This window comes from Lampetra planeri, chromosome 42 (genome assembly GCF_965212315.1).
Source record: "Lampetra planeri chromosome 42, kcLamPlan1.2.h2, whole genome shotgun sequence".
Lineage (NCBI taxonomy): Eukaryota > Metazoa > Chordata > Hyperoartia > Petromyzontiformes > Petromyzontidae > Lampetra > Lampetra planeri.
The window spans coordinates 2,468,597-2,496,124 of NC_136148.1; the positions used below are offsets into that span (position 1 = coordinate 2,468,597).

At 48.0% G+C, this 27,528-nt stretch overlaps 3 protein-coding genes across 9 annotated transcripts in view; 1 reads left to right on the plus strand and 2 right to left on the minus strand.

The window, feature by feature from the left end:
* Positions 1-6,191, minus strand: part of RALGAPB (Ral GTPase activating protein non-catalytic subunit beta) — a 56,173-nt gene extending 49,982 nt beyond the window's left edge. For all 7 annotated transcript variants that reach the window (XM_078613762.1, XM_078613761.1, XM_078613760.1 and 4 more), the window contains exons 1-4: positions 6,017-6,191; positions 3,064-3,326; positions 2,093-2,298; positions 1,465-1,631 (exon numbers count right to left, since the gene is read on the minus strand). In XM_078613762.1, coding sequence (XP_078469888.1) covers positions 1,465-1,631; positions 2,093-2,298; positions 3,064-3,228 — 538 coding nt within the window. In that variant the 5' untranslated portion in view covers positions 3,229-3,326; positions 6,017-6,191. The remainder of the gene's footprint in view (positions 1-1,464; positions 1,632-2,092; positions 2,299-3,063; positions 3,327-6,016) is intronic.
* Positions 1-27,528, plus strand: part of RBIS (ribosomal biogenesis factor) — a 575,724-nt gene that overhangs the window by 68,421 nt on the left and 479,775 nt on the right. The window lies entirely within an intron of this gene.
* Positions 9,941-27,528, minus strand: part of LOC144732300 (V-set and transmembrane domain-containing protein 2B-like) — a 64,764-nt gene continuing 47,176 nt past the window's right edge. The window contains exons 2-5 of the mRNA XM_078613753.1: positions 19,162-19,346; positions 18,439-18,471; positions 17,078-17,432; positions 9,941-13,945 (exon numbers count right to left, since the gene is read on the minus strand). Of these exons, the coding sequence (XP_078469879.1) occupies positions 13,863-13,945; positions 17,078-17,432; positions 18,439-18,471; positions 19,162-19,346 (656 nt within the window). The 3' untranslated portion in view covers positions 9,941-13,862. The remainder of the gene's footprint in view (positions 13,946-17,077; positions 17,433-18,438; positions 18,472-19,161; positions 19,347-27,528) is intronic.

Here is a 27,528-nt window from a genome sequence, read left to right on the forward strand (position 1 = left end):
TTCTCAAGTCCCTCAAAGTCATCTCTGCTCAATACGGTAGTGGGAGCAGCACTTTCCCACCAGTTATATCACTTTGAGTAAGGTTTGTTACGTAAAAATCCAATCAATATTTATAATTATTCGAGCTGGAATTTAGCCAAAGTGCAGAACTAAATGTAGTGTGGTGGGTCTTTTTTGTGCATTCATTGATGACTGGGCCGAGACCAACAACTTCACTAGACTTAGAGAACCCAACATGATCACTAACGAATACTTGGACTCAAATCGAGGCTCTCTGCGATGCCAGTTCAACAATCTGAACTCAGAGCCATTCGTCAACCTCCGATGAGCACGGATGGATACATACGGTGCGAAAGAAGTTCAACATTAAAGCCAATAATTTCCATTCGCACGTGTACAAATTTTCTGGGCCACAGTCCAGCCATCAATTAAAAAAAGAAAACACCAAAATACCAATTGTGTTTGTGCGTATCTTAACAAATAAACTGTTCTGAGTGTAATTAACTTCGATTTACACAGGTCAGATCATAGATCTTTCACGAAACTAAATAGCCTCTATTATAGATAAGCAATAAAATACGCATTCCAGTGTTGTCCTCTGCTAGGTAGTGTCTCCGTTGCCTTTGCGGAGGTTCCATGTGATGGATTACGGATGCTGGGAGCGGAACCGTTGTGCACGTGTGCACATACTTGCCCTGCTACGTGCCAAAAAACGATGCATCCACAAACACACAGAGCGCGTCCTGTCGATGCTTACCCAAGGTGTACGTCCCATGCGGTCCGACACAAATGTGAATCTCCATCGACGAGCAATCTTTAAAATCGTGGTAACGTAGATCATTCTTGCTCGCTAGTGACATCACTCGAATGGCAATGCAGTGACGGCACTTCAGCGCGCAATGAAGGTATCCCTTTTACAAGTTTAAAGTAATTTTTTCTCATTGATGAAGAGTCAAACTCATGTCAGACAGCTCAAAGCAAACACACCGAGGTATAGTATGCGTGTGTGGAACAAGAGCGAGTTGTTGTTTGTGTAGCCCCTTCCTTTAAGCTCTCTCCATCCTTCACAGTGGCTGTGTGGCTCAGAGGTCAGAGCCAAGATCTCGGATTCAAATCCAGGCACCTATCTCTGATTAAATGGGGTTCTCAAGCATAGTCAGTTGATGCTCTCGGTCTGATCACTAATGACTACAACAAAACAAAAACATTTGGTTCTGCACTGAAATTTCGTTCAATTCCAGCTTGGAGACTTACAAATAAAAGTTTGACTGTCATGCCCAAAAATACTGCCGTCAGTGGCAGAGCCGATAGGAAGGTGCTGACCACGGCTATGTGCTTGAGAGTTCACTACAAACCATCTCAGAGATAGCTCTGCGACTTATTTTTCCAAAGGTCATTCTCTAACACAAAGGGCTGCCATGGTCTCCGAGAGCGACGCCGATGGCAAAGCGAGCACTCGGGTACCAATGTGCGTCGGAGCGGCGAGCAGTGTGTCGTTGATGTGCAGCAGGAAGAGCAGCAGCTCCTCCCACGTCTCGCGCTCCATGGTCGTGGCGTCGCGCGCCAGCCTCTGCACGGCGTGCAGCACCCCACGGCACAGCTCCGCCTGCTTCTGCGTGCTGCCGTCGCTCCTGCGGAGAGTGAACGTCATCGTCAGCACCATGGTGTGCCGCTGAACGCCACGCTCGTATTTCCATCACAGTAAATTCACTCAGGGAAGTCTTGCTCCGAGGGATGTAAGTTTACAAGCTCGCACGGGGCGTATAATTTTATTTGTGGTGATTTATTACATGCCTTTCCCCCCACTTGTACCCTCCCCTTCCCCTCTCTTTCCTTTAATGTTAGTTATCTTCTCCCTTACCTTCCCCCCCCATATAAACTTTCACTTGTCTGCTTAAGGCTCCCCAACTGGGTGGGGCAGTGAGCCCAATCCGCCCATCTTCACCAAACCCTGCCGCGTCGATCTCAGGCTATTGCTTGCAGGATTCATGCATGCCCCGCTTCTTGTTCTACGATTGGTACGATGTAGCGGGCTCGCGTTGAGTCGAAAATAAAATCGGTTAGAAACGTCATCCTCGTCAGTCCAGGGCACCTGGGCACAAAGAGGTTGTAGAGGTGCTTGAAGATGTTGCGCGAGTAGGCGTTGGGTTCGCGGCGCACAGGCGTCGGGAGGTTGGGCAGCCGCGGCTCGGCCAGCGCCCGCAGCCACTCGGTGTAGACGTCGACGCACAAGCGCACCGCGTCCCCATCCAGCGCCAGCGACAAGCCGAAGCACAGAACCTCCATCGTCCATTTCACCTGCGGCAGGCACGCACGGTGGCGACCCTTTACGCGTGCGTTACCGACCAGTAAGACATACGACCCTTTACTTCCACCAGCGATTCAATGAATTGTAAAAATTGTGGGTCAGAAATTGATTCGACTGTTTTGTTAAATTGAGTTCATAAATGAAGATCCCGCGTGAACTCATCCTTGCCCACCTCTAGTCTCTCTCGTTACTAAGCGCCCGTCCACACACTCGCCGCTCCGGCAACTGAAGCTCTCTATCGAAGCTCCCAGTCAACCGTGGACCATTGGGAGGTTGCTCAATCTCCTCTGCTGTAGTCCAGACCTCCTATCCACCCAGATTTCTCCCTGCCCTGTTCAAGTCCAGGTCTAAGGCTTTATTTGTTTCCTCTGCATATGACTGACTGCATCACACTATAAAATAAATATGCGCACTGTTTCTGAACAGAATTTTGAGGTGTGGTTGTATTCAGATACTGTAAGAATTTTACTGTTTTATTTTCTCAGGTTTACAGTAAAAAAAAGTAGCAAACATAAATCATAATTTCACGTTCCAAATTTGAAACAAATATATATTGAGCATAAGAAGACATTTTCATTGTTGAGTATCTATATACAATTACATGTCTACGGGCAGGGATGTAGGTATGTAATGATGCCAGTTTGTGACCAGGAATCAAACTCAGTTCGTTGGGTCACGCTTTCGGGCGAGGATGAGCCGACGACAGAACTGGGATGGGCGCCGTGCGGAGGTGGCACAGGGAAAACGGGGCGTGCCTCCTTGTCCGTGTGCAGGATGGAGTCGGCGGTCGGTTGGCTGAGCGGCCGCACCACCGCCACCACGACATCACGGCCCACGCTCTCGGGGAAGCTGTGCAGCACACTCAGGTGGCCCTGGTCACGCTCAATCAGGTGCTGCAGCGAACGCCACTCCGAGTACATGGCGCCCGCGTTGGCGTGGCACGGGGGCGCACGGAACGGCACGGCCCCTGGTCCTGGCGCGAGCCGCTACGCGGTGCCAGCTTTTTGGCCCTCAATATCTGGGCAGAAAAAAAACAACGACGAAAGGATATTGTTATAAACACAACATTGACATCGATGTCAATACTGTACAAGTAAAAATATATATGCACAGTCCTTTGTTAATCCACTGCTGGATGATACTTGCCCACACCACGCAGGTCGTGAGGGTATTATGAGCATACTTCATACAGCTTGTTGAAAGTAGAGAGCATAGATGCAAGAGCAAATAAGTACAGTACAATCAGGGGCTTTTCTGAAATGTCCTATGCTGCCCATCGTTTTTGGCTCTATAGTAAATTAGAGCATAGTTATCAGCAGCATCAGCAAAACAAAAAGTAAATCTTGGCTGATATTTTCAAAGGCATCTACCATTTTAAAAACATGTGTGCCTTAAAAATACTTCTGAGCCCAGTTTAATCTTTTCAAACACTAGAGGGAATCAATTTATCTAAAAGTAAACAATTTATCTCAAACCCTGCAGTCAAATCTACACATCCGTGGCATGACAACAACGATTGTTTTACGTAAACACGTCTTCGTGATCGTATATCACCTTCAGGTTAACACTTCCATACACACACAAAAAATACTTCAGAGTGCTGCATATTTTAGCAATCGTAACAATAACACGTGCCACTGTGTGTACGAACTGTATACACGCAGACGCACGCGACAAAGAACTTACAACTGGGATAACATCAGCAAAATGAGTACACCAAGCAATACATGCTTGGCAACATTACACTCCACCGGTTCATTTGCAATGCAGCAGCTGCTGCTGCATTCTCTCCGATTATAATTATCAATCGCAGTGCACGGCCACTGATGATTGTCACTGTAAGAGTGAGCGCTCAACACAAATCAAATCTGATATCAGGGGCACAGAACATAGAGGGTAAGAGGGGGGGGGGGGGCAACTCAAATGCAAATCAAAGACAAAGATCCCCCGTATAGCCTTAAAACATTGTTGGGGCAAGTGCTGTTAACGAGCACCTATGAAGGCTGGAACTGTACACGAGGTGGTGGGTAGGCAGCACCACGCCTGACCGCCTTTGTCTCCCTAGTGGCGATGTTTACACACCACACCAGGTCCTCATTTGAGGCTGAGTCGATCTAGGGGAGGGCCCATGACCGGTTCAAATAATCGTCACTGGTGTTGGCCGTGAGCGGGAATCGAACTTGGGTCGCCGGGTTCATAGTGCAGCGTGCTAACCATTACGCTACAGTTCATTGTAAACAAATCGAATTCCCATGTGAAAACAACATTCAGTAACACATTGCACAACCACAACTACATGAACCACTACCGGTCACCACACCAACACCATTACTTGGACGACAACAACAACAACACTCGCGATTCGCCACTAAGTGGCGGCGACGTCACCACGGCGCCTGTGCCAGGCTAGGTGCACTTTGAGACCCAGATACATGCATACGCCTTAGCTCCCGCAATTCAAATGAGAAGTTATTGGGGGCTCCAGGTAAGCGCTGTACCAACACTCCACCACACCATGCGTAAAGCAAGCAAGGGATACCACGTGGAGACACTCACTGAAAGAGACAAACACGAAGAAGATGCAGAAGGCTTCGCGAGACAGAGGCAGACGTAGAGACTCCGGGCACAAAGTCTCACAGAGACACAGACGGGACGGATAATGAACACCGAGACATGGCAAATGCAGTGGCAACGAGATAGAACAAGGAAAGAAACCGAGAACGACATTGACACCGAAAAATGGAAAAAGAGACGCACACACACACAGAGTTCAAGTTAATTTATTAGGTATAGCCCTGTGAGCCATTCGGCTCTTGAATCGGGTGCAACCGCAACAAACAAAAAACGAAAACATAAACAAGAAAACATCTTAAAGTGACTATGTGACTATGCACAAACAGAAAATCCAAGAAAAGACAGCTAAATGTTGCAGAAATAGCACCGTACACCAACGCTGTGTGCAAAAATCCCAGTGGGATGCAAGTCAAACAACAACCACAACACAACTTAGATTAAAACCATCAGTCTAACTCCGTACTACAACAAACAAACATGGCCAAACCAAATAACTTTTCGAAAACCACCAAAATAAAGCCATAAAAGCAATGAAACAGTGATCTGCCTCTGCAACAGAGGCAGACATCGAAAGCCACAGGAGACAAAGTCAGAGTGCGAAAGACAAATTGCCGAAGCGATAGCGAGAAAGATATAGAATTACACAGTAATAGAGCCAGACACGTCAAGAGAACACGGTGACAGGCAACGTAAAGGGAAGGACGCAAAACGACACGGAGAGCCACAGCGGAACACGAAGACGCACGTAGCGAGAGAGACATAGCAGCAAGAGTGAAGCACTAACATAGGTGCACACAGCGACACGCAAAGCGATAGCGAGATACGGAGACGCGAGTTGTAACCTGGGCCCGGTAACAACAACAACCACCACCACCACCATCGTTGCCCCAAGTCGCGGGCAGCTGCTGCTGCTGCTGCGTCTCATTTACACAAGCAACACCTCGCCCCGCAATAATTACCGTCGATTCCAATCATTGCCGCCGCTTTATAGAAATATATCATCGCGAGCGTCGTCAAAACAAGCGAGCCAGGCAGGTCGGCGTTGTAGCTTTGCGGGTGTCAAAAGCCCGCCCGAGGTAGGCCCCGTCACACCGTGACGACCGCGATCGGGCGCACGGCAGCAAAAGCACTCACGGGTGGGCGACCAAGGGACGAGGTCGGGCGGGTTGGGCGACGACGACGATGATGATGATAACGAGACGAGGGTGGTCGAGCACGTTCGGCTTCACCGGAGCCTCACAACCACCACCTCAGCCACCGACTTCTCTGGGCTCACGAGGGACATCGGCAGTGACGTCACGCGAGCCGGAAACAAAACAACGGCGGGGCGGGGACAAGGAGCGCGGGGGGGGGCCTTCACGGCTAAGTGACACGCCCACATAGGGGCTCCGGTTTACGACGCGGGGTTGCTACCGCGGACTCGATTTACGACGTATCCGACGCGAAATCAAGTTCATTCAAGTTCATTTATTAGGTATAGCCCTGTGAGCCATTCGGCTCTTGAATCGGGTGCAACCGCAACAAACAAAAAACAAAACATGAACAAAAAACATCTTAAAGTTAATATGTGACTAAGTGCAAACAGAAAATCCAAGTAAAGACAGGAAAAGAAAACAAATTCGGAACGCGTTTGAACAGTGAGTCTGTATTCTTGGTTCTTTCGGTAAAGTCACGTAGAAGGGAAATAATAAAATAATGTAAATATAAAACAATAAAAATTCTCACGACTGCAACACAAGCAATTATCATCAGGTGTGAAATCCACAGCAAGAAAATTTGAAAAAAAAATGGTTGAGTCTGGTTTCAGATGTGATTTGGTGTGGGTGGTTGTGGTGGTGGTGTTATTCTCAGGTGCGTATTGGGGGATTTTTTTGTTTGACCTCTTAAGCCCCTGTTAAATATTGTATTGCTGGTAAAAATAATAATAAAAACACATATGCAAGTGATGTTATTAACTATTTCTAATGTAAATGGGTAAGCAGGGTCCGATTTACGACTGGGGTTCCCAGGAACGTGACCGCCTGATGTAATGTCCAACGAGGGCTCGGCTTGATTGTACGAGCCACGCCTACACTCTTTGGTTCTTGCGGTAAAGTCACGTAGGTATAAAATAAAATAAATAAAATCACGACGTTTCGTGCGCAACACAAGCATCCGTCATCAGGTGTGGGACAGCCACAGCAAGAAACAACTGCTGAAGTGGGCACTTGTGTTGCGCCCGAAACGTCGTGATTTAATTTATTTTATACCTACGTGACTTTACCGAAAGAACCAAAGAGTATGGATCCCTGCAGTCACGAAAACTTCAAATCGAGATTTAGCCACGCCGACTCACAGCCAACTGCCGAGCAGGGTCTTAGCGCGATAAAAAGAGCTTTATTGCTCATCGGATTTCTCCATTACCAGTAGCACTCCTCTTAGAGATGGTAATTGGTTCCACAAAACCGGTCGTTAAGCGATTTGGTCGTTAAGCGAGTATAGGAAACACATTCCTGCGGAGGGAGTTGGTAGTGTAGTGTTGTAAGGACGGACTTCTAAATGTCTTTTATGGCACACACCGTTTATTATCTTAATAACACAGTCCCTATCACACTAAGGGGTATATGGTCCCCTCACCCGTTACCCTCAGAAGGTACAAGCCTCCGGACCTTGCAGGCTATCTAATCTCCCTGCTCTCTCAGCATCCTCTGGCTGGACCTAGGGGATCTCTCCCCGACCACTGGTTACTCCGAGCCCTAGCCCTGATAAGGGCTGGAGGGCTTGGTCCAGGGTCCTAGACGTCTTCGGCCGACTTGGGTCTTCGTGTAGCAGAACTCCTCCAGAGCTCTCAGCGCTCTGGCTTTTATACCTGTTCGTGGCCGGGTTGTCCAATCCCCGGCCACCTTGTGAGACCCTCTGATTGGTCCTTCCCAATCTGGGTTTGAATCCTACCTCATCCCATTTGACCCTGACCGTTTGATTGAGTGGGAAAACCTTGTTAACGATCTGCTGTCACAGTTTGCGAACAGCGAGTAGTTAACACCACTACAGTAGGAACTCTGGGCTGCTCGGTCAATGGCCAGGGTCAACGGCGGCGTGGTGTATTCTGCAAATATGGCCGACTGTGAGAGCGGGCACAAGCCGGCGTGAGTAGGTTAAACGTTGAGTTTTATAAGGGCACCACGGGGTGACCAGCCCCTCCCCACCCAGCCCCACCCCTCCCACCCCCCACCTAGCCCCCCCACCCAGCCCCACCCCACTCTCCCCACCCAGCCCCTCCCCACCCAGCCCCCCCACCCTCCCCACCCAGCCCCTCCCCTCCCCACGACCCCACCTTCCCCTCCCCACCCAGCCCCACCCTCCCCACCCAGCCCCTCCCCACTAAATTTTTTTACCTACGTGACTTTACAGAAAAAACCTAAGAATATTAAGCCCCCACGCCCACCCACCGCGACGCCCGTTGTAAAAAAGGGGGCGTGGTCTGACTGCACAAGCCCCGCCCACTGCAGAGGAGGCGTGGTTTAGTGATTGCAGCCACGCACCTGGCCTTACGAAAGGAATGACATCAGTGTCAGTTTAGAATGCACCTTGTGCCCAGGAAAGCGACACTGAGTCTAATTTCCCCCCTTTTTAAGGAGCTTTCTGCCAAGTTAAATGCATTTTTTTCAATTCTAGATTTGAAGCTTTCGTGACTGCAAGGATTCATATTCTTAGGTTTTTTCGGTAAAGTCACGTAGGTAAAAAATTTAAATTAATAAAAGTAAAATAAAAATAAAATAAAAATCACGACGTTTCGGAGGCAACACAAGCTTCCGTCTTCAGGTGGAACCGTCACAGCACGATAGCTGTATCAAGGAAGCTTGTGTTGCCTCCGAAACGTCGTGATTTTTATTTTATTTTTATTTTACTTTTATTTATTCTAATTTTTTACCTACGTGACTTTACCGAAAAAACATAAGAATTTTTTTTCAAATTTAGGCCATGAGGCCGGCACACAATGGGTCTATAATCGCGAATGCCCTCGCGAGATATTTAACGTCTGCTGTGGGTGAAGCGCACGGCACGTGGCATTCATGGTTATTATTCCGCAGCATTAATCAGTGCGGGCTGCTGGAATTCGAACCGTGCACCTAGGCCATGTCACCGCCCGGAAGCGAAGCAGGGATTTGAGCCTGGATAAGCGTTTGGATGGGTGACCACCATGCATGGCAGGTTGTCAAAGGCTAGTGCAGCAAAATACATGCTTTTATTTGATGTTTGATTTACAGTGCTTTATGAATGCACTGTGATAACAAGTCTTCCTTAGCCGTTGTAGTCATGGGGTTTGTTTGACCATACTTCACCACGCTGCTCAGCGCGGGTTGGTGAAAGGAGGGGGGGGGAGTGGAACCCAGGACCGGTTGAGATGTGACGACGCCACTGATGTTAGCCGTCAAAGTTCAGGACACGAGGTTTGCAGTGCAGTGCACTCACCACTGTGCCACCACTCCACCCCCAATATAAATGAGCAAAACAAAAACGGTGCTGTGCGGTTGAGTACAAGTCAGATTGTCCACACGTTTCAATGAGCATAGTTTTGGGCTCATTCATCACTGGGGTTCTTACGCTAATGGTATAAATTACATATTCTTACATCCAGAAAATCCACTGACTTCCCACCACCATGTGCTCCATCAAGTAGAACTGGTGGGAAACGATGGCTTGGGGAGGTCTTCATTCAGCAGGGGATTGAACATTTCTCATACATGTTTTAGAGTCATGTCTGCCTCGGTCGGGTGACCCAAGCAACTACTAGTTAATATTTAAAACTCCAGTATACAAACAACCAGGAAAATATTCCGAGGGAATTAAGCCCTACTCATAATTCACACATTTTGGCAATAAGCTTTAGGAAATTGGCAGTATTTGTGACTTACGAAGCTGCATTATTTTGTAGCTACATGAGTATTGCGCATTAAAGGCTATTGCAATCTTCATAGGTGACGGGTATGTTCACAATGTTAATTACAAATAGTCTCAGTAGCAACTGGAGAATCTTGATTGTAATTCATCACATTTGACAGAGCCGAGGAGGGAGGGTTGATGTTTTATGGAAATTTTATTGCAAGCGCGCACAACGAACGACCTGTACAAAATGCGCAAGTTTGTGCATTTTAAATACTGTTTGTAATCTCACACGGTGAAGACAGAAAGAAAACAACCACACTCGAAGAAGCCTTTGGATGCTGCGATGCAAGTCAAAGATGTTATCAAATAAGCCAACCTAGCAACAATGTGAAATGTACCACTGACAACAGTACTGTATTGTCATTCACTGGGTTTCCAATATGAAGAGGAATATCTCGCTCCTTTTGTTTTTATGGTTGTGCTGTCGAGCTCTGCGACGTGTTTTGGGTTGTACGGCGTGTTATTCGGCACGATTTACTAAAAAAAACTATTTTTTATTTCACCAGGTAAGGCCCACTGAGCTACTTAGCTTCTTTTCAGAAGCGACCTGGCCACAAATGACAACTCAACAAAGTGGCTTGTCACCTGGGAATTTATAGCAGCCAAATACTCTTAAACGCATGATGTTGATTCTAAATGCGGAGAGAAAAACCGGAAGACCTGGAGACAATCCACTCGACTACGGGGAGAACATGCAAACTCCAAATATACAGGCGTCAAGGTCGGGATCGAACCCATGCCTACTGTATACTAGACGAGGTAGTTAACATCTTGCCACCGTTTATACGTGCCAAGAGTCTTCTTCAGGAACTAGATTACGTTCTGTGCGCGCGTTTCTTCAGTGCAACGCCAAATCAGTTCCTGAAGAAGCGTCCAGCGCATGGAGCGAAACGTCGGGACTTCGTGCAGGAAAAAAACACGCGGTACAATCCAAATAATCACATCGGGAGACAATCAACTAAATTGCTACAACTCGTAGCAATCATTGCCCACCTATTGGCGAACTAATGCCCCCCCACTCGCAGAAACAGGTGAAGTGTCACATCATGTCCAGGAGGGGCAAGCTGCCACTGGAAGTGCCCTTTAAAATGCGTTGAGATGAGATGGGATGTAAGTTGCTTGTCGTTTGTAAAGCAACTCTGAAACGCCCCGGGACATGTAGGGTGCTCTTTAAAAACAAGTCATTGTAATAATACATTTTTAAAATCATTATTTGAATCAAAATGGATTCATATAAGTCGAAAAAATTACGGTTTACCAACAAAAATGTGTTTTTCTGAAACGGCCGATACTGACGTGTGCTGTGATCAATTAATTGTTTTACAGAATCTTTATTTCTATTGGAGGAATGCGATGAGCTAAAAATCTCTTTTTCACAAATGTCCAGTAGGGGCACGGGGTCAGAAAGTTACAACAACAACCTATGTAAAAATACGATAGGACTGCAAAGTATAGGAAAGGTATACGTAAATAAATAATTAACTATTTTTATTTTAACAAGATAAAGCCCACTGAGCTATTAGCTTCTTTTTCATAGGCGGCCTGGCCACAAATAATAACTCAACAAAGTGGCTTATCGTGTGAGCATTTATAGCAGACAAATACTAAAAATAATCTAAACGCACGTTGATTCTAAATGTGGAGGGAAAAACCCAGCCCGAGATCTGAGCGAGGCCCGGCTGCAACCGAGACATACAATCCGTCACGTGTGATTCGTTTAAAAATGTAAATGTATGCTGTCCAACATACATCATGTGCAAAACATGATATGGAGTAGGTTTTAATTTTTTGGAATACCATTTACGTTTTTTATACATTCTATAAATTAATGGCACATTTATAAATGGCATATGCTAGTAAATGGAGATTTGGAAACCCAGTAAATAAGATGATGTAACAGTAAAAAAGTAAAACCTGATTTCAAAACACAGAACACAAAAATATCCCAAAAGCAAACGCAGACGTGGAGCTTTTACATTGCAACGGATTTAATCGCAGTGACCCGAATTAAATTGGTGGGAATTTACTGTTCATACAGGTAAAACGTCTTACCGTGTATACTGCATACGCTGCAAACATGTTAGTAGTCGTTTAATAACTATTATACGTTACTGAATTGTAAGTGATTCTTATCTACAGTTGTGTAGTGTACAGTATGAGCGCAAGCATTGTTGTGCACATCAACAAAAAAACACATTCAAGATCACACACGATGCCGTGGGGCTCTTCGCAGCGACGAGCGTGGTCCGACAACCGCATCACTCACTCTCTCTCTCCATCCTTGTCAGCTCGCGGTGCCACCGTTAATCCCAAGAACCGACTCAAGAATTTACAAAAATGAAATCCGACCGAAATAAATGTCATAAATGCATTCCTTAATAACATTCACATCGATCTTCAGGAGTAAGAGTGGTGCAGCCCTGCAATTGTCTACTCACGCTACCGCTGGCATATAGGGCCTCCAACACGAGGGAGTTACTATTGAGGGCTGGCCATCGAACAAAGACGGTCACTGCATCGCGCATGCGTTCAGATGCGTTTCTGCGGCCGTCTGGAACGCTCTTCATCCCCATATTAGGAAGCCACTGGAGCTATGCACTTTTAAATCAAGATTGAAAACTCATTTATTTAGAACTGCTTTTTGTGTTTAGATTGTTGTCCGTCCTCCTGCACCTCCGATTAGCGCGATTGGCTACGTACGGTGCGAAAGAAGTTCAACGTACGTACGTACATGGAGCCTCTCTAGGGAGTGTATTTGTCCCATTCTTCCATGGACATTCATCTTGGAAGAGGTAGGAGTAGCCCCGTTACCACGCACACCCAGCCCACCCACTAAGCGGTTTCCCCAATTATACTGCTGGGCGGATAGAGACGGGCGGTATTTAAGAAAACTGCATCATTGTTTCAACTGCCGTGCTCAGAGATGAAACCGGTGACCCGTGGACCCGCAAGGCCAGCGTGATAATCATTACACCGCGGCAGCATCCATTCATTTTCAGATGCTCCTCATTTTTTTCTGAATGAATCATGAAATTAAATTAGAATGGCGCCATTGAATAACAAGCTGAGGCTGTCCACTCGTGGTTCGCTCGTGGTTGTTGTCACCTCCTGTCCATCGCTCTCTCGTTTTTATGCAACAAAAAATTCCGACACTGCTGAGCTGACACCACCGCGGCCCTTAGGACGCACCGTTGTGGCCGTGCCCGCGCTACCGTGGACTAGGGGTGTCCGCACAGACTGAGTTCGGATCTGTAAAAAAGCTCAAGTGATCCATCACCGGCTTTCCCACGTGGGTACCATTCCCACTGCCTGCCTCTCCGCGCACCTGACAGTTTAACTCCGGGGCCTAGCAGTGCCGGTGCAAGCTCTCCGATCCCGGCGTAACAAAGCGCCGTAAAAAAATGCCCTCCAATTATCTTTTCCTTCCCGCAACCTCAGCGGCAGAATTGATGGAGGAAAATATTTTGTTTCTCTGCAGGGCAGGTGACAATGTGTCTGCCAATGACCCTCTTCTCTGCAAGCCAAATTGGCTCGAATCCATTAAGCGGTAGGTTCCGGAGCAGCAGAGGAATGCAAAAAAAACAATATCCCTTATTGAGGTAATGAAGCCAAGGCAGGTGACCACTTGTGACAGCCGTGGTGGGTGGGTGTCCCAAGGGCCACGCTGATCCAGGCCCAGGGAGCACAGGTTGCTGTGTTTGTGTCTCTAAGGTGCTGCCTAACCAGGAAATCCCTACGCTTGCACTTTTTACACTACAACGTTTCCTAACATTCACTATTACGCGCTAACACGTCCCCTTCTCGTTACCTCTGGTGTTTTCCAGATCGTGTATACATTATATATATATAAAAAGATCAACAAGCACGCGTGGTAAGTATGTTGAACGTCTGCCAACCCACACAAAGTCGCTCCTTCGTAAATAAATGCATCATTTGTTCGACTATATGTACACGCCACTGTGTATATACACATTACATATCTGGTTTAAGTTACCCACGCGCCCCGCCCACGTTGGCACGTGCGCCGCTGCACACGTCGCGCTGTCGCGTCGGTCTAGCGCGCGGGGTTAACGGCGCACAGAAGCTGAGCAGCCAGGAAGATCCACGGCAGGAGGTGGCCAGCCATCGTCTTTGTGCCTACGGACACGAGGACGCAAGGGAGACAGAAACGCAGGCAGCTGAGCGAAGTGAATCCATGAACAGAGCACAACAGCGGGAGCTGCCACGTCAAATTATGAGCAGATTCGCCCGATGCGTGTAAGTCCGGGGAATGGAACACGAAAATGAAAACCGGCGCAAAGAACCGGATTTAACTGGTCTTTTTTTTTAGAAGCAAAAACAGAACCCGATTTTTTTTTTTAAGATGCTGCAATCTCGAAGCCAATTTTGAGAATCGGAATATTTATTGACACTGGAGGAATCCAATGAGCTATAAAGCTCTTTTTCACAGATTGTCCAGGGCACAGTGAATATGCTTTCTCAGTCATGTGGTGAATTGTCAGGCTAGCTGCACTTGTGCCAGGCTAGGTGCACTTTGAGGCCACGTGAAGTGTCGTAAGATGACTAACCTGGCACCTGTTAGGGGACATACCCAGCTGTGAATGGGTTAAACATACATACTCACATAGACACACTCACACGGACAGATAAAAGCAGGATGTGTGCAACTGCTCAACACTGCATTGAACACTACATTGAGATGTTAAAGAGGTTAGCTTTGGAGTTAATTGCAGGTTTCTACACGAACATAAAAATGGTACTAAATTACATTTAATGTATGCTACGCAATATTTATTGCTAGAATATAATACCGGTTCAAGCGGGCTTCCGTGCACACACCCGAACCGCGCAAAGCCAAACGGTTCAATGCCCTGCTCATCACGTCGTCACCATCGTTCCCTTCCCCTCCTTTCCATTTCCCTCCCGTTCGCATTCCGTTAGTCGTGCGTAACTCTGCCGTCTGAGACGCTCGTTACGCTACGGGGCGCATGAGGATGCGATACGTCGCTGTCGGTTGTCTTCAGTGGTTTTTTTCAGCAGGGGGCGATGTCGCTACGTGGCTGTACCCAAGCGTGTAATAAATTAGTAATTTGCTAATTTGAATAAAAATTGGACCGTTACACCGGCAAAAAACACGCGGCCTGCTCGTTTTCAAATAACGCCATGGGATATTTGATGCTCGCGCCGAAGCAGACGGTGCATTCGTATTTAACGGTTCACACGCCCGCGGTATTAACCGGGGGTGGCCGCTCGCTGGGTTTGAACCGCAAGTCTCCGCGAGCAGTGGCAAACGCGCCGCTGCTCCAGCACACATCGCGTGCGACAGTCCCCCGACGACTCCAGCGCCAACTTGCGGATGAGCGGCCTCTGAAACGAGCTCCATAAATCCCATCCTCACCTTCCATTTCAGACACTGTCAACCAAAAAAAAATGAAGAGGGGGGGGGGGCAACTGCTAGAACAGCGAGCCGTGAACGTGTAATCAATCTCGAGGCCAGTGTTGCAAAGACAAACACAACTCCGCCATTAATAGCTGACAACGACCGCAATGCAGATGCAGTGAATATTGATCGGAGAGGGCTCATGTCCACTTTTTTGTCTGTAATGTTTTGCTGACTTAACATTCCGTGAAAGGAGGGGGTGGGATCCACACGATACATTTTGGCCGAATAACACATCGCTCTGCCCCGCGCGCACGAACACCATTTGTCTCGGTGAATTGATAAACACGGGCTCACCCACCCGCACCACGGAGTGATTTATTCAGTCGGAGTAATGCAAAGGGAGATCCTGCGAAAGTGAGAATGAATGATGATGTTTGTTTATGAGCCAGGTAAGAGTCTGCTGAAACACAGAAACTCCTCCACCCAGGGTGGCTTGGGTGTAAATATTACTGTGATCCAGTGAATTGCAAGTTGGTGTTTTTTTTAAACTTCAACATGTATATTGTTTTGGCAGCCACTCGTAATCCAAATATGCGTGTTGTGGGCAAACTGAGGAATCCATTCTGCTGCTGCGTAGGCTTGCGCGGTTGCGCTGTTTGTCCAGCTCTCCGATGCGTTTTCAGGCCGTAGTGCTTTTGGTTCGGCACCGTGTCCGACGTTTCGCTCTACGGGGCGGGGATGCTGCTCGAGGAACTGAATTCACGAAGAGGCTCGCAGGACGCGCCGAACAGCGCTCAGCGCAAGCCGTGCACTACCGCGGACGCCTGCCGGGAGTGCATGGCGAAAGAAATGCCCAACACGTGGCCTAAGCCGGAAAACCACAACTCGGATTGACATTTTTGTTTAAAACCCAGGAGCCCGATTCAAGTGATACGATGGTGGAAGCTAGGGGAGAAACAATCATTGATTCACAAATTAACATTGATTTTTAAGCTCATGATACATGCATTGAATTACGCGTGTAAAAATTCAACATTTTTCTCTATGCCGTTTACTTTGCATGTCACCACTGTAGTTACTGGACGTGCTACCATTCACCACAATTTCCAAAAAAATATAAATATTCTTGAATCAAGTTGTCAACCTCATGATGGACATTTAATTGCATCTGCAGGGAGGCATGAGGGGGCGGGTGAATGGTTCCACTCTTTTTTTTCTATCAATTCTGGGTGAACAAAAACCGATGAAAGCAAAAAAATACTCGCAGCCGAATTTTCCGCTTTTCCGCCAAATATTCCAGAACACCGCCTTTCCGCCAACAAACTAATCAGGCCATACACATGTCGTGCATGTGGTCTGCTCTGCATTGCTCCTTACCCAGTAATGATCTCAAATCGACTTTTGTTTTGGCACCTCGAGATGTGCTGCATGGGAGGCGTTCTATAAATAATAGTGACGATGATGATGATGAAGTTGACGATGGTGAAACACAAGATAGCTACTTAGGCACGTAAAGCAGCATCAACTCAAATCGATGCTTGCACTCGCGACGCGTGCGTGGAATCGTGAGCGCGAGAATTGATCGTTCAGGATCCACGCGAAATGAAAACGGCGAAAATTAAACAGGACAAACGACATGTTAAAGTGAGATGGGGAAAATTTTAAATAATCGATCGATTTTATTTATTTGTTTCAGCAGAAAGGAGCCAATGAGCCCGTTAGGCTCGATTTCATCGGCGTCCCACGAAGGCACAATTCTTAAAAGTCGATCACGACCTCCGATCGCGAGACTCCGATCGCCACCTCCGATCGCGACACTCCGTTTCGTCGCGATGGGACGCCGCGATCGTGAAGTGAAGTCGTGATGCCCGTGCCGCCCCACCTACCAGCACCGGCCGCCCGCTGCTTCTTTTTCTTCTTCTGCTCCTCTTCCTCCTCTCCTTTCTTCTCGGCCTCCTCCTTTGCGGCTTTGCGTGCGGACGAGGATGTGGACGACGAGGAGGAGGAGGCGGACGACGAGGAGGATGAGGAGGAGGTGTCATTGCGGACGATGGGCTGGGCCTGAGCGGCCTGCATGTCCTCGGGCCGCGGCGTGACGCGCAGCCAGGCGCGGGCCGTGTGCTCCTGCGGCGGCCGCGGGCGGTAGTCCGTGACGCGGCACTCGTACGCGCCCTCGTCGCCGCGACGCACCGACGTCAGGCGCAGGCGGTTCGAGATGTCGCTGCCGAGGACTCTCACCACCTGCGGCGTGGGGGTCACGTGGGTCACGGGGGTCACGGGGGAGGGGTTCAGAGGTAGATGATCCGAGTGGGTTGTTGGTGATGAACCGGCCACAGAAATCCATGTCATATCTGCCCAGCGATGATTGTCCTTAGCCCTAAGTTGTCGCGCTGACCCGAGTCTCAATACCGGCTCGAACAACAGCTGTAATTCATTGCCCTTCCCCCCGCACCTCCGATTAGCATGGTTCGCTATGTACGGTCTGAAAGAAGTTGAGTATACCGACACGCATATGAATATGTCATTTCTACAATGAGTTCAGGAGCTGTAAATGGGGAGTTGAGCACCCCTTTAATACTCATTTCAGTAACAAATACTTCACACTATTAATGTCGTCCTAACACTGGCCGGATAATACACTTTAGACCGTAGCCTTCACGTCAACCATAACCTTTAATCTCAACAATGGCTCTAACCCAAGACGGTTGCCTGGATTCGAGCCCAGGGTCTCAGCTATTGCCGGCTCAGTGCTCTGACGTCTCGAAGCCATCTCGAGGTAACGTTTTCACACACCCCACCATTGTATTTCGGACGATAACCATCAAAAGTAGCTACATATTTAGTAGCTACGCGCCCCGAACTTTCAAGGGCCCCGCGCTAAATGCTTTCAAGCTATCAATTCCGGTTCAGTGATTCTGAACTTGCTCAATTACTATAGTACTATACCGCCTTCAACTTTTATGAACGACTGGGTGTTTAAGGTTAGCGATTCGTCGTATTATCTGGCTGTGTAGCAAATGAAAGCATACAATTACCTTACTATGCAAGTTAAAAATGAGTGTTTTAATATTTTTTTTTAAATGTATGCTACAGGCCCCGCACTAGCTTCGTCCGGCACTGAAGCATCCGCGCACAGAGACGAGTGCGCAAAAGCTCAGAGGCGGCGAGGCAGCGGCGTCACCGACTCGCACGTGGACGCTGAAGGAACGCCAGCCGGTGTGGGGGGGGTGCTCGCTAAGCCACTTACACTGATCTTTGTGCCTTCTTCCTTCATCACCATCTGCGACAGAGGCAAAGGGGGTCATCCCAAACTGATTTCAGCACGTGTGACGATAACACCCGCTTTCAACTTTTTTCAACAATAAGCTTGGTTTATTGAAAAACGGGTGCGCGCGCATGTGTCTGTGTGTGTGCCTGCGTGTGTGTCTGTGTGTGTGTTTGTGTCTGTGTGTGTCTGTGTGTGTGTCTGTGTGTGTGTCTGCGTGTGTGTCTGCGTGTGTGTCTGTGTGTGTGTGTCTGTGTCTTTGTGTGTCTGTGTGTGTGTCTGTGCCTGTGTGGGTGTCTGTGTGTGTGTCTGTGTGTGTGCGTCTGTGTCTTTGTGTGTCTGCGTGTGTGTGTCTGTGTGTGTGTCTGTGTGTGTGTGTCTGTGTGTGTGTCTGTGTGTCTGTGGGGAGCGGCAGCGCAACGGTTCGCGCGCTGCGCTACGAACCCGGCGACACGGGTTCGATTCCCGCTCACGGCCAACACCAGCGTACGATCGCTTGAACCGGTCCTGAGCCTACCCCTAGGTCGACTCAGCCTGAACTGAGTACCTGGTGCGGTGTGTGTTAAACATCGCCACTAGGGAGAGACAAAGGCGACCGGGCATGGTGCCGGCCTCCATCAGGTGCTCTTCGCGAACAGCGCTTGGCCACACGACATAAAGGGAATCTTCATCATTTGGACAGAGAGGGGGTGCCGGTTGACGGACCTGTCTGCGGGGTCCTCCGTCGTCCAGAGCCACTCCCCTGGCCGCCTCTCGCGTCTCGCCTTTCACGAACCACCACTGGATCTCGAGCGAGTAGGCGGGCGCTCCGCCGCCGTGGAAGGCGCACGACATCTCCACGTCTTCGCCTTCGCGCGCCGTCACGTCCTGCGGGACCTGCCGGAACGTGCCTGGCGCGCGCGCGTGCGACAAGGAAGACGACGGATATGAAGACACCTGGAGGGGGGGAGGGGCGATGTTGCACAACTTCGCCTCGAGTGATGATAACTCAAAATAATTTGTAATTTTATTTTTTATTAATTTATAAATTATAAAATAATTTTAATTTTTATTAATTTTAATTTAATGTTTTACCTACGTGACTTTACCGAAAGAACTAAGAGTATGAATCCTTGCAGTCACGAAAGCTTCAAATCTAGAATTGATGATAACTCGGTTCTTTAGAAGCTGCTTCTTGTGTTTGTTGTCCTTCACCCACCCCCACCACCTATTGCACGGTTGGCTATGTACGGTGCCAAAGAAGTTCTACATACATACGAGGACAAAGGATCTATGAAAAATGATAGCTCAACGAAGTGGGTTATCATCATGTGGAAATGTACAGCAGCTCAAATAATCTAAACGCGCGATGTCGATTCTAAATGTGGAGGGAAAACCCGGAGGACCCGGAGAAAAATCCACGCGAACACGGGGAGAGAGAGAGAGAGATGCAAACTCCAAATAGACAGCAGGCGTCAGGGTCGAGATCGAACTCACGACCTCCTGTATACCAGGCGAGGGAGATAACATCTTGCCCCGCGCGACATCCGACGTTGCATCAGCCTGCAATCTATTATCTTAAATTGATTTGTGCAGCGCCTTATTTCTAAGCGCTTTACAGCGATGATACAATTGTGCACCAGACGACAGTGGTTGAGATAAAGAGTGGGGTTGTTGTTATTAAAAGTGGTGGTGGTGTAGTTATGGTGGCATGAGACCAGGGGCAGAGGATAAGGACTCGTTGTTGAGGGCTGACGTTTGTGACGGTGTGCGGTTTAAATTTCGATTTAAAGCTTTCGTGACTGCAGGGATTCATCTTCTTGGTTCTGTCGGTAAAGTCACGTAGAAGGGAAATCATAAAATAATAAAAATAAAACATAATACAATTATTTTAAAGCTTTCGTGACTGCAGGGATTCATCTTCTTGGTTCTGTCGGTAAAGTCACGTAGAAGGGAAATCATAAAATAATAGAAATAAAACATAATACAATTATTTTAAAGCTTTCGTGACTGCAGGGATTCATCTTCTTGGTTCTTTCGGTAAAGTCACGTAGAAGGGAAATCATAAAATAATAAAAATAAAACATAATACAATTATTTTTAAGCTTTCGTGACTGCAGGGATTCATCTTCTTGGTTCTGTCGGTAAAGTCACGTAGAAGGGAAATCATAAAATAATAGAAATAAAACATAATACAATTATTTTAAAGCTTTCGTGACTGCAGGGATTCATCTTCTTGGTTCTTTCGGTAAAGTCACGTAGAAGGGAAATCATAAAATAATAAAAATAAAACATAATACAATTATTTTAAAGCTTTCGTGACTGCAGGGATTCATCTTCTTGGTTCTTTCGGTAAAGTCACGTAGAAGGGAAATCATAAAATAATAAAAATAAAACATAATACAATTATTTTAAAGCTTTCGTGACTGCAGGGATTCATCTTCTTGGTTCTGTCGGTAAAGTCACGTAGAAGGGAAATAATAAAATAATAAAAATAAAACATAATACAATTATTTTAAAGCTTTCGTGACTGCAGGGATTCATCTTCTTGGTTCTGTCGGTAAAGTCACGTAGAAGGGAAATAATAAAATAATAAAAATAAAACATAATACAATTATTTTAAAGCTTTCGTGACTGCAGGGATTAATCTTCTTGGTTCTTTCGGTAAAGTCACGTAGAAGGGAAATCATAAAATGATAAAAATAAAACATAATACAATTATTTTAAAGCTTTCGTGACTGCAGGGATTCATCTTCTTGGTTCTTTCGGTAAAGTCACGTAGAAGGGAAATCATAAAATGATAAAAATAAAACATAATAAAATACAATTCTCACGACGTTTCGGCCACAACGCAAGCAGCCGTCCTCAGGTGAAGAACAGGTCTGTCAGAAAGACAGCATCAGATGCTGTCCGACAGACCTGTTCTTGTATTTTATTATGTTTATTTTTTATTATTTTATTATTTCCCTTCTACGTGACTTTACCGAAAGAACCAAGAAGGTGTGCGGTTTGTCCATTCGTAGGGGGCACCGGTGGTGGTTGTACGGCACACATTTGGTGATTGTACGGGGCACAGGTGGTGCATCAGCCGGTCATCTCAGTCTGTCAACCCATGGCACCTGGGTCTGTCCCGTGGCCTGCCAGTGCGCGTTCGACACTTAACGTGACCTCGATGTGCACATAGCCTGGCACAATCGCCGTGGAGACGTCACCGCCACTGAGTGGGGAATGGCGGTTGTTGTTTGTCCGTCATAACCGAGTAGACGAAGCTTCTAATTTATCAAATTGGTCTCCTGCACGCCCGTTTCCAGGATTCCTTACTTGTTGTAAATGTATTGTTCATCAAGCAGTGGATAGATTATAACTGATAATGATGATGAACTTAGTGAACGTGGCTGTCAATGGCCATGAGACCATCTCGAAAATTAATATGTTGTTGTCCTGCTTGCTTTGTCTCTTGTCGCAGAGAAATTAAGTTTATTGTCCAAACTTACTCTGATAAAAAAAAACACTATTAGAATGTGTTTGTTGTTGTTGATGCATTCTGCTTCCATCGGGGATTTCGCATTCATATTCTGAAGTGCTCACTCAGTAGATGGGCGCGATTATCACGTGCTAATTAACCAAAGACGTTCTAATCACTTTGCGCGATCAAGCGAACTGACCCGGGTTTCACATTAAAAAAATCATAATCTGAATAAGAAGCAGCTTCCCGAAGACAAAATCAACACGTGCAGGTGGAAAAGTTAACCCCAATTTGACACTCGTGGGGAAATGGTTAATGCGCGCACGGAAAAACAAGGACATGTTTCAACTGCTTTGCATTGCAGTAGTTGAAAAATTGCAGCAGTTGAAACATTGTACGTAACATGATGATGGTTGAGATAAAGAGTGGGGGTTGTTGTTGTTGTTATTGAAAGTGGTGGTTTAGTTATGGTGACAGTTGTGAGGATAGGCCGGAGAGGATGAGGGGTTGGGGTAGTGATAGGGGTTGGGGTAGTGATAGGGGTAGTGATAGGGGTTGGGGTAGTGATAGGGGTGGTGATAGGGGTTGGGGTTGTTATAGGGGTTGGGGCTAGTGCTGTTAGCGAGTACCACCTATGAAGGTCGGCATGGCACACGAGCGGGTGGGTGGCCAGCAGTGGATGAGGCGTTGGTTCTGTATGTTACACGGGTCTCACGATTTCGTCCATCTGGATGGACTCTTGCCGATAACATGTGGTAATTCAGCAGCATTTAAGAAAAACAATGCCCGATTCTGCTGCTGAGACCCAGATGGTCAAAATCAGCCCAGACTTTGCTTGCATTAACAAAGGCCGCTGGACAATATTGATCTGGAACGCCAACACCTTTGAGCTGATGGACTAAAACGCATTGTTATTATGTGGAGACAGAGTGGAGTTGTGCCTATGTTTGTTTTTACACTTGTACGTGCACACCTCGGTTTCAAAAGATACCTCTGCGTTCTGAAGCCATGAAGTTAGTACGGCCATGGAGTTAATACGGCATGAAGTTAGTACGCCTTGGAGTTAGTACGACATGGAGTTAGTACGGCATGGAGTTATGACGTCATGGAGTTAGTACGGCATGGAGTTAGTACGTCATGGCGTTAATACGGCATGGAGTTAGTACGGCATGGAGTTATGACGTCATGGAGTTAGCACAGCATGGAGTTAGTACGGCATGGAGTTAGTACAGCATGGAGTTATGACGTCATGGAGTAAGTACGGCATGGAGTTAGTACGGCATGGAGTTAATACGGCATGGAGTAAGTACGTCATGGAGTTAATACGTCATGGGGTTAGTACGTCATGGAGTTAGTACGTCATGGAGTTAGTACGGCCATGCAGGGACCACCTGAGCCACGAAGGGCCCTTTTTAAACATTCCTCAACATACAGCCCCCCTCCCCGCCACCCCGGGACTCGATGGCGAATGCCTCGACACTCCGGCATACCGGAGATCTACCGACAGGGGGAGATGTTGACCACCGGTGCCTGCACGAGGCATGGGGCTTGGTGCCTGGGGCGGTGGTGCAGGAAGGTCAGGGCCGGGTTAAGATTTTGTCGGCACCTGGGTAAATATTTCCAAAAGGAAAACAAAGTTCAAACAAATAAAATGCATTTTTTTCACGAGGCTAACAACAAATAAAATTCAGCATTCACAAGTGAAAAAACTTTTCACTTCATCTCTGGAGGCCCTCGAGTTTGGCCCTGAAGCCCGTGGCCGAATTCGGACCTGGCAGTTGCCAGCGAGACGACTTCGATTCCCCGCTCACGGCCACCAACACCGGTGACGATTATATCTGAGCCGGTCCTGGGCCTCCCCTAGGTCGACTCGGCCTCAAATAAGTACCTGGTGCGGTGTGTAGTAAACATCGCCACTGGGGAGACAAAGGCGGCCGAGCGTGGTGCTGGCCACCCACCCCCTCGTGTGCCGTGTCGGCCTTAATTGGTGCTCGCGAACGGCACTTGCCACGAGCATCTGTTGAGGCTATACGGGGGACATTTCTCTTTGGTGGTTGCGGCAGGCAGGGCTGCTGGAAGTGTTCACGTGAATAATTCACAATCATAGGATTTTACGTCTCATGCAGAACATTTTTGTTTGATGTTCTGTTTGTGTTTTGCGATTTAAGGTTGGATTTTTTTGCATTCCATCAGACGTTTGCCACCAAGACGGGAGGCAACGTTGTACAACGGCACCAGCCTAACCTCCACAACATGTTACTGGTAGAAACCTCCTGGTTCCACCAGCCCACAGGGGATTATTGTGTCCGTCCGTCGTGCATCCAAAAATGGGAGGGGTGGGGCTGGGTGGAGAAGGGAGGGTGGGGAGGGGCTGGGTGGGGAGGGGCTGGGTGGGGAGGGGAGGGTGGGGAGGGGCTGGGTGGGGAGGGTGGGGAGGGGCTGGGTGGGGAGGGTGGGGAGGGGCTGGATGGGGAGGGTGGGGCTGGCTGGGGGGTGGGTGGGTGTTGCTGGGTGGGGAGCGGCTGGTCACCCCGTGGTGCCCTTATAAAACTCAACGTTTAACCTACTCACGCTGGCTTGTGCCCGCCCTCACAGTCGGCCATATTTTCGGAATACACTGCGCCGCCGTTGACCCTGGCCATTGACCGAGCAACCCAACGTTCCTACCAGCTCCCTCCGCAGGAATGTGTTAAATCGACAAGGTTTTATCCACTGGTGTACAGATTTCAAACCCCAGATTTGAAAACAATATTCCACATTCATTACATTTGACTCGCCCGTGACGGCACAGGCAACCGATAGCATCACTCAACGCTGTCATTTACAATAGGTAGATGTCCCATGACAACAGTGTTCTCTGGGCAAAGGAGACCTATCAAAGTTTTGCCCTCCCCACCCCCCCCACTGTGTTAGCATCACAATTGTGTCATAAGCGGCAAGTCATGAGACCGAGAATCCCTCCGGATCTCTCGCAAAGCAGTGCCGCACCTTGTGTGTGTGTGTGTCACAGAAACGGTCCGCAGAAGCGGATATCACGGAGCAACCTGCGAGATCCCATCTCATGACATGACCACCGATAACACAATCGGGATGAAACTGGGGAAAATAAATACAGTCTTAGCGGTGACAGATCAATGCCCTGACCTTTGCGCCACCTAGTAACCTCTTGACTGGGCATTGTTATTAGTTTTTATGTTTTTATTACATTGCTGGTAATAACGCCAGCACAATAAAAAAAAAACAACTCTCGAAATGATGTGTCCGATGAAGTGAGCCGAGTGCAGAGGCGTGTCGTGCCTGTGGTGTAGTGCTTTGGAGGCAAGGAGGGTCGGTGGATCATATCGAGAATTGTGAAACTCACAAACCGGCTGGTATATACGACGCTAATGCTGTAGAGCACATGCGGTTTGAAGCCACAAATGTGCATCTTTTGAATGTCATCCCCGCACATTCAGGAGTTTCCTCCTACGAGCAAAATAAGTAATATATTATTTTTAAACACGATTTTTATGAAATGTATTAGTAATGGCAGAACTCCACGACTCCAGGAAGTGGCCCCGAAGCTTGCCATAACATAAGGGACCGTGGCCAATTACAGCCAACGTCAGTTGACCGTGGACAATTATACCCAAGCCGAAATATAACATGTAAAAAATAATGCTTAAAAATATGTTTTTTTTATGATAGAATATAGTATTGTCATGAGTATGACATACATATACCAAGTTTGCAGCCGATAGCACATTAGGAAGTGGGTTAAAATTGAGTTACAAGATTTGAGGATACAACGACAACAACAACAACGACAACAACGACGACAACAACAACAGACAGAGTGAGTTAAAAGAAAGCGTGTAAAAAATTAACCCGTAAAAACAACGTTTTTCACTATAAATCCTTTATATGCGTGGCAGCTAGAGTCCTCTCGTCCTCTGGCTTGAGATGGCTGCCACCTATGGGGCAGATGATTGCATGCAACCATTAAGCAATTGGTAATTAAATATAATATTTTTGTCCTAAAAAGTGTAACATTTTGGAAAAAAAATTTCACGAAAAGTAATTGTCACGCACAACGAGTCTGTGTGGAAAATGTCAGCTCGATTGGATCACGGGAAGTGGGTTAAAAAACGACCAAAATATTTGCACGGTCGTAAGCAAGCAAGCAAGCGAACTTAATATAAAGGATTTAAAAAAAAGGTTCCACTAATCGGTCAAACGCTTCCCGTGCAGGATCCTCCAGACAAGAGTGGTGGCTTCGCCGAGACTGTCCCCGGTAAATGATCTACAGCCCTTTGTCAATCCAACTTGCTGGATGAAGGCTTTCCCATGCCCCATCGGTCACGGTGACTGTTTTAACCATACTTCGCGCCCGTATATTTGGAGTTTGCATGCCTCTCTCCCCGTGGTCGCGTGGAATTGTCTCTGGGTAATCCGGTTTTCCCTCCACATTTAGAATAATCATGCGTTTCGTTGAGCTATCATTTGTGACTAAGTCGCTTCTGAAAAACAATAGCTATATAGTGGGCCTTACCTGGTAAAAAAATTAAAACAATTTGTTTCGCTTTACAGTTCAATGAAAAGAGAGAGAATGAAAGAAAGGCATCAGGGCGGATCCTCGAGGGACCTCCGCTCGTTCACTCTCTTGCGAAAATGATAATTAGGGGCAGAGCCCCGTGGCGATTTGGCAGGAGTTGTAGGGACGGTGGTGGTGACAGTGGTGGTGGCGGCGGTGGTGGTGGTGGTGGTGACAGTGGTGGTGGTGGTGGTGGCGGTGGTGATGGCAATGGTGGTGGTGGCAGTGGTGGTCGTGGTGGCAGTGGTGTTGGTGGTGGTGGCAGTGGTGGTCGTGGTGGCGGTGGTGGCGGTGGTGGTAGTGGTGGCGGCGGTGGTGGTGGTAGTGGTGGTGGCGGTGGTGATGGCAATGGTGGTGGTGGCAGTGGTGGTCGTGGTGGCAGTGGTGTTGGTGGTGGTGGCAGTGGTGGTCGTGGTGGCGGTGGTGGCGGTGGTGGTAGTGGTGGCGGCGGTGGTGGTGGTAGTGGTGGTGGCGGTGGTGATGGCAATGGTGGTAGCGGTGGCAGTGGTGGTCGTGATGGCAGTGGTGTCGGTGGTGGTTGTAGTAGTGGCGGCGGTGGCAATGGTGGTGGTGGTGGCGGCGGTGGTGGCGATGGTGGTGGTGGCGGTGGTGGCGGCGGTGGTGGTGACGGTGGTGGCGGTGGTGGTTGGTGACGGTGGTGGTGGTGACGGTGGTGGCGGTGACGGTGGTGGTGACAGTGGTGGTGACTGGTGGTGGTGACAGTGGTGTTGGTGGTGGAGGGAAATGGCGTGGGGCGTTAATGCGCGGGGGTTGCTCGGCGTTTCCTTGACATCGGCAACTGCCGCACGGAGTGATGGCAAAAACCACGCGCTCTGATAGCGTCAGTCACCGCCGCGTGAAATCCCTAGCCACTCGCTCCGCGGGACGCAGCGATGAGACGTTAACTCCACCCGGCCCCCTGTCACCTGTCACTGCCGTGCAATTTAACCAGTCTCCCCGAGCGCACGCCGTGCGTGCACGCGCGCACACACGCGCACACATTTAAATCTTGACTTAAAGCTTTCGTGACCGCAGGAATTCATATTATTTGGGT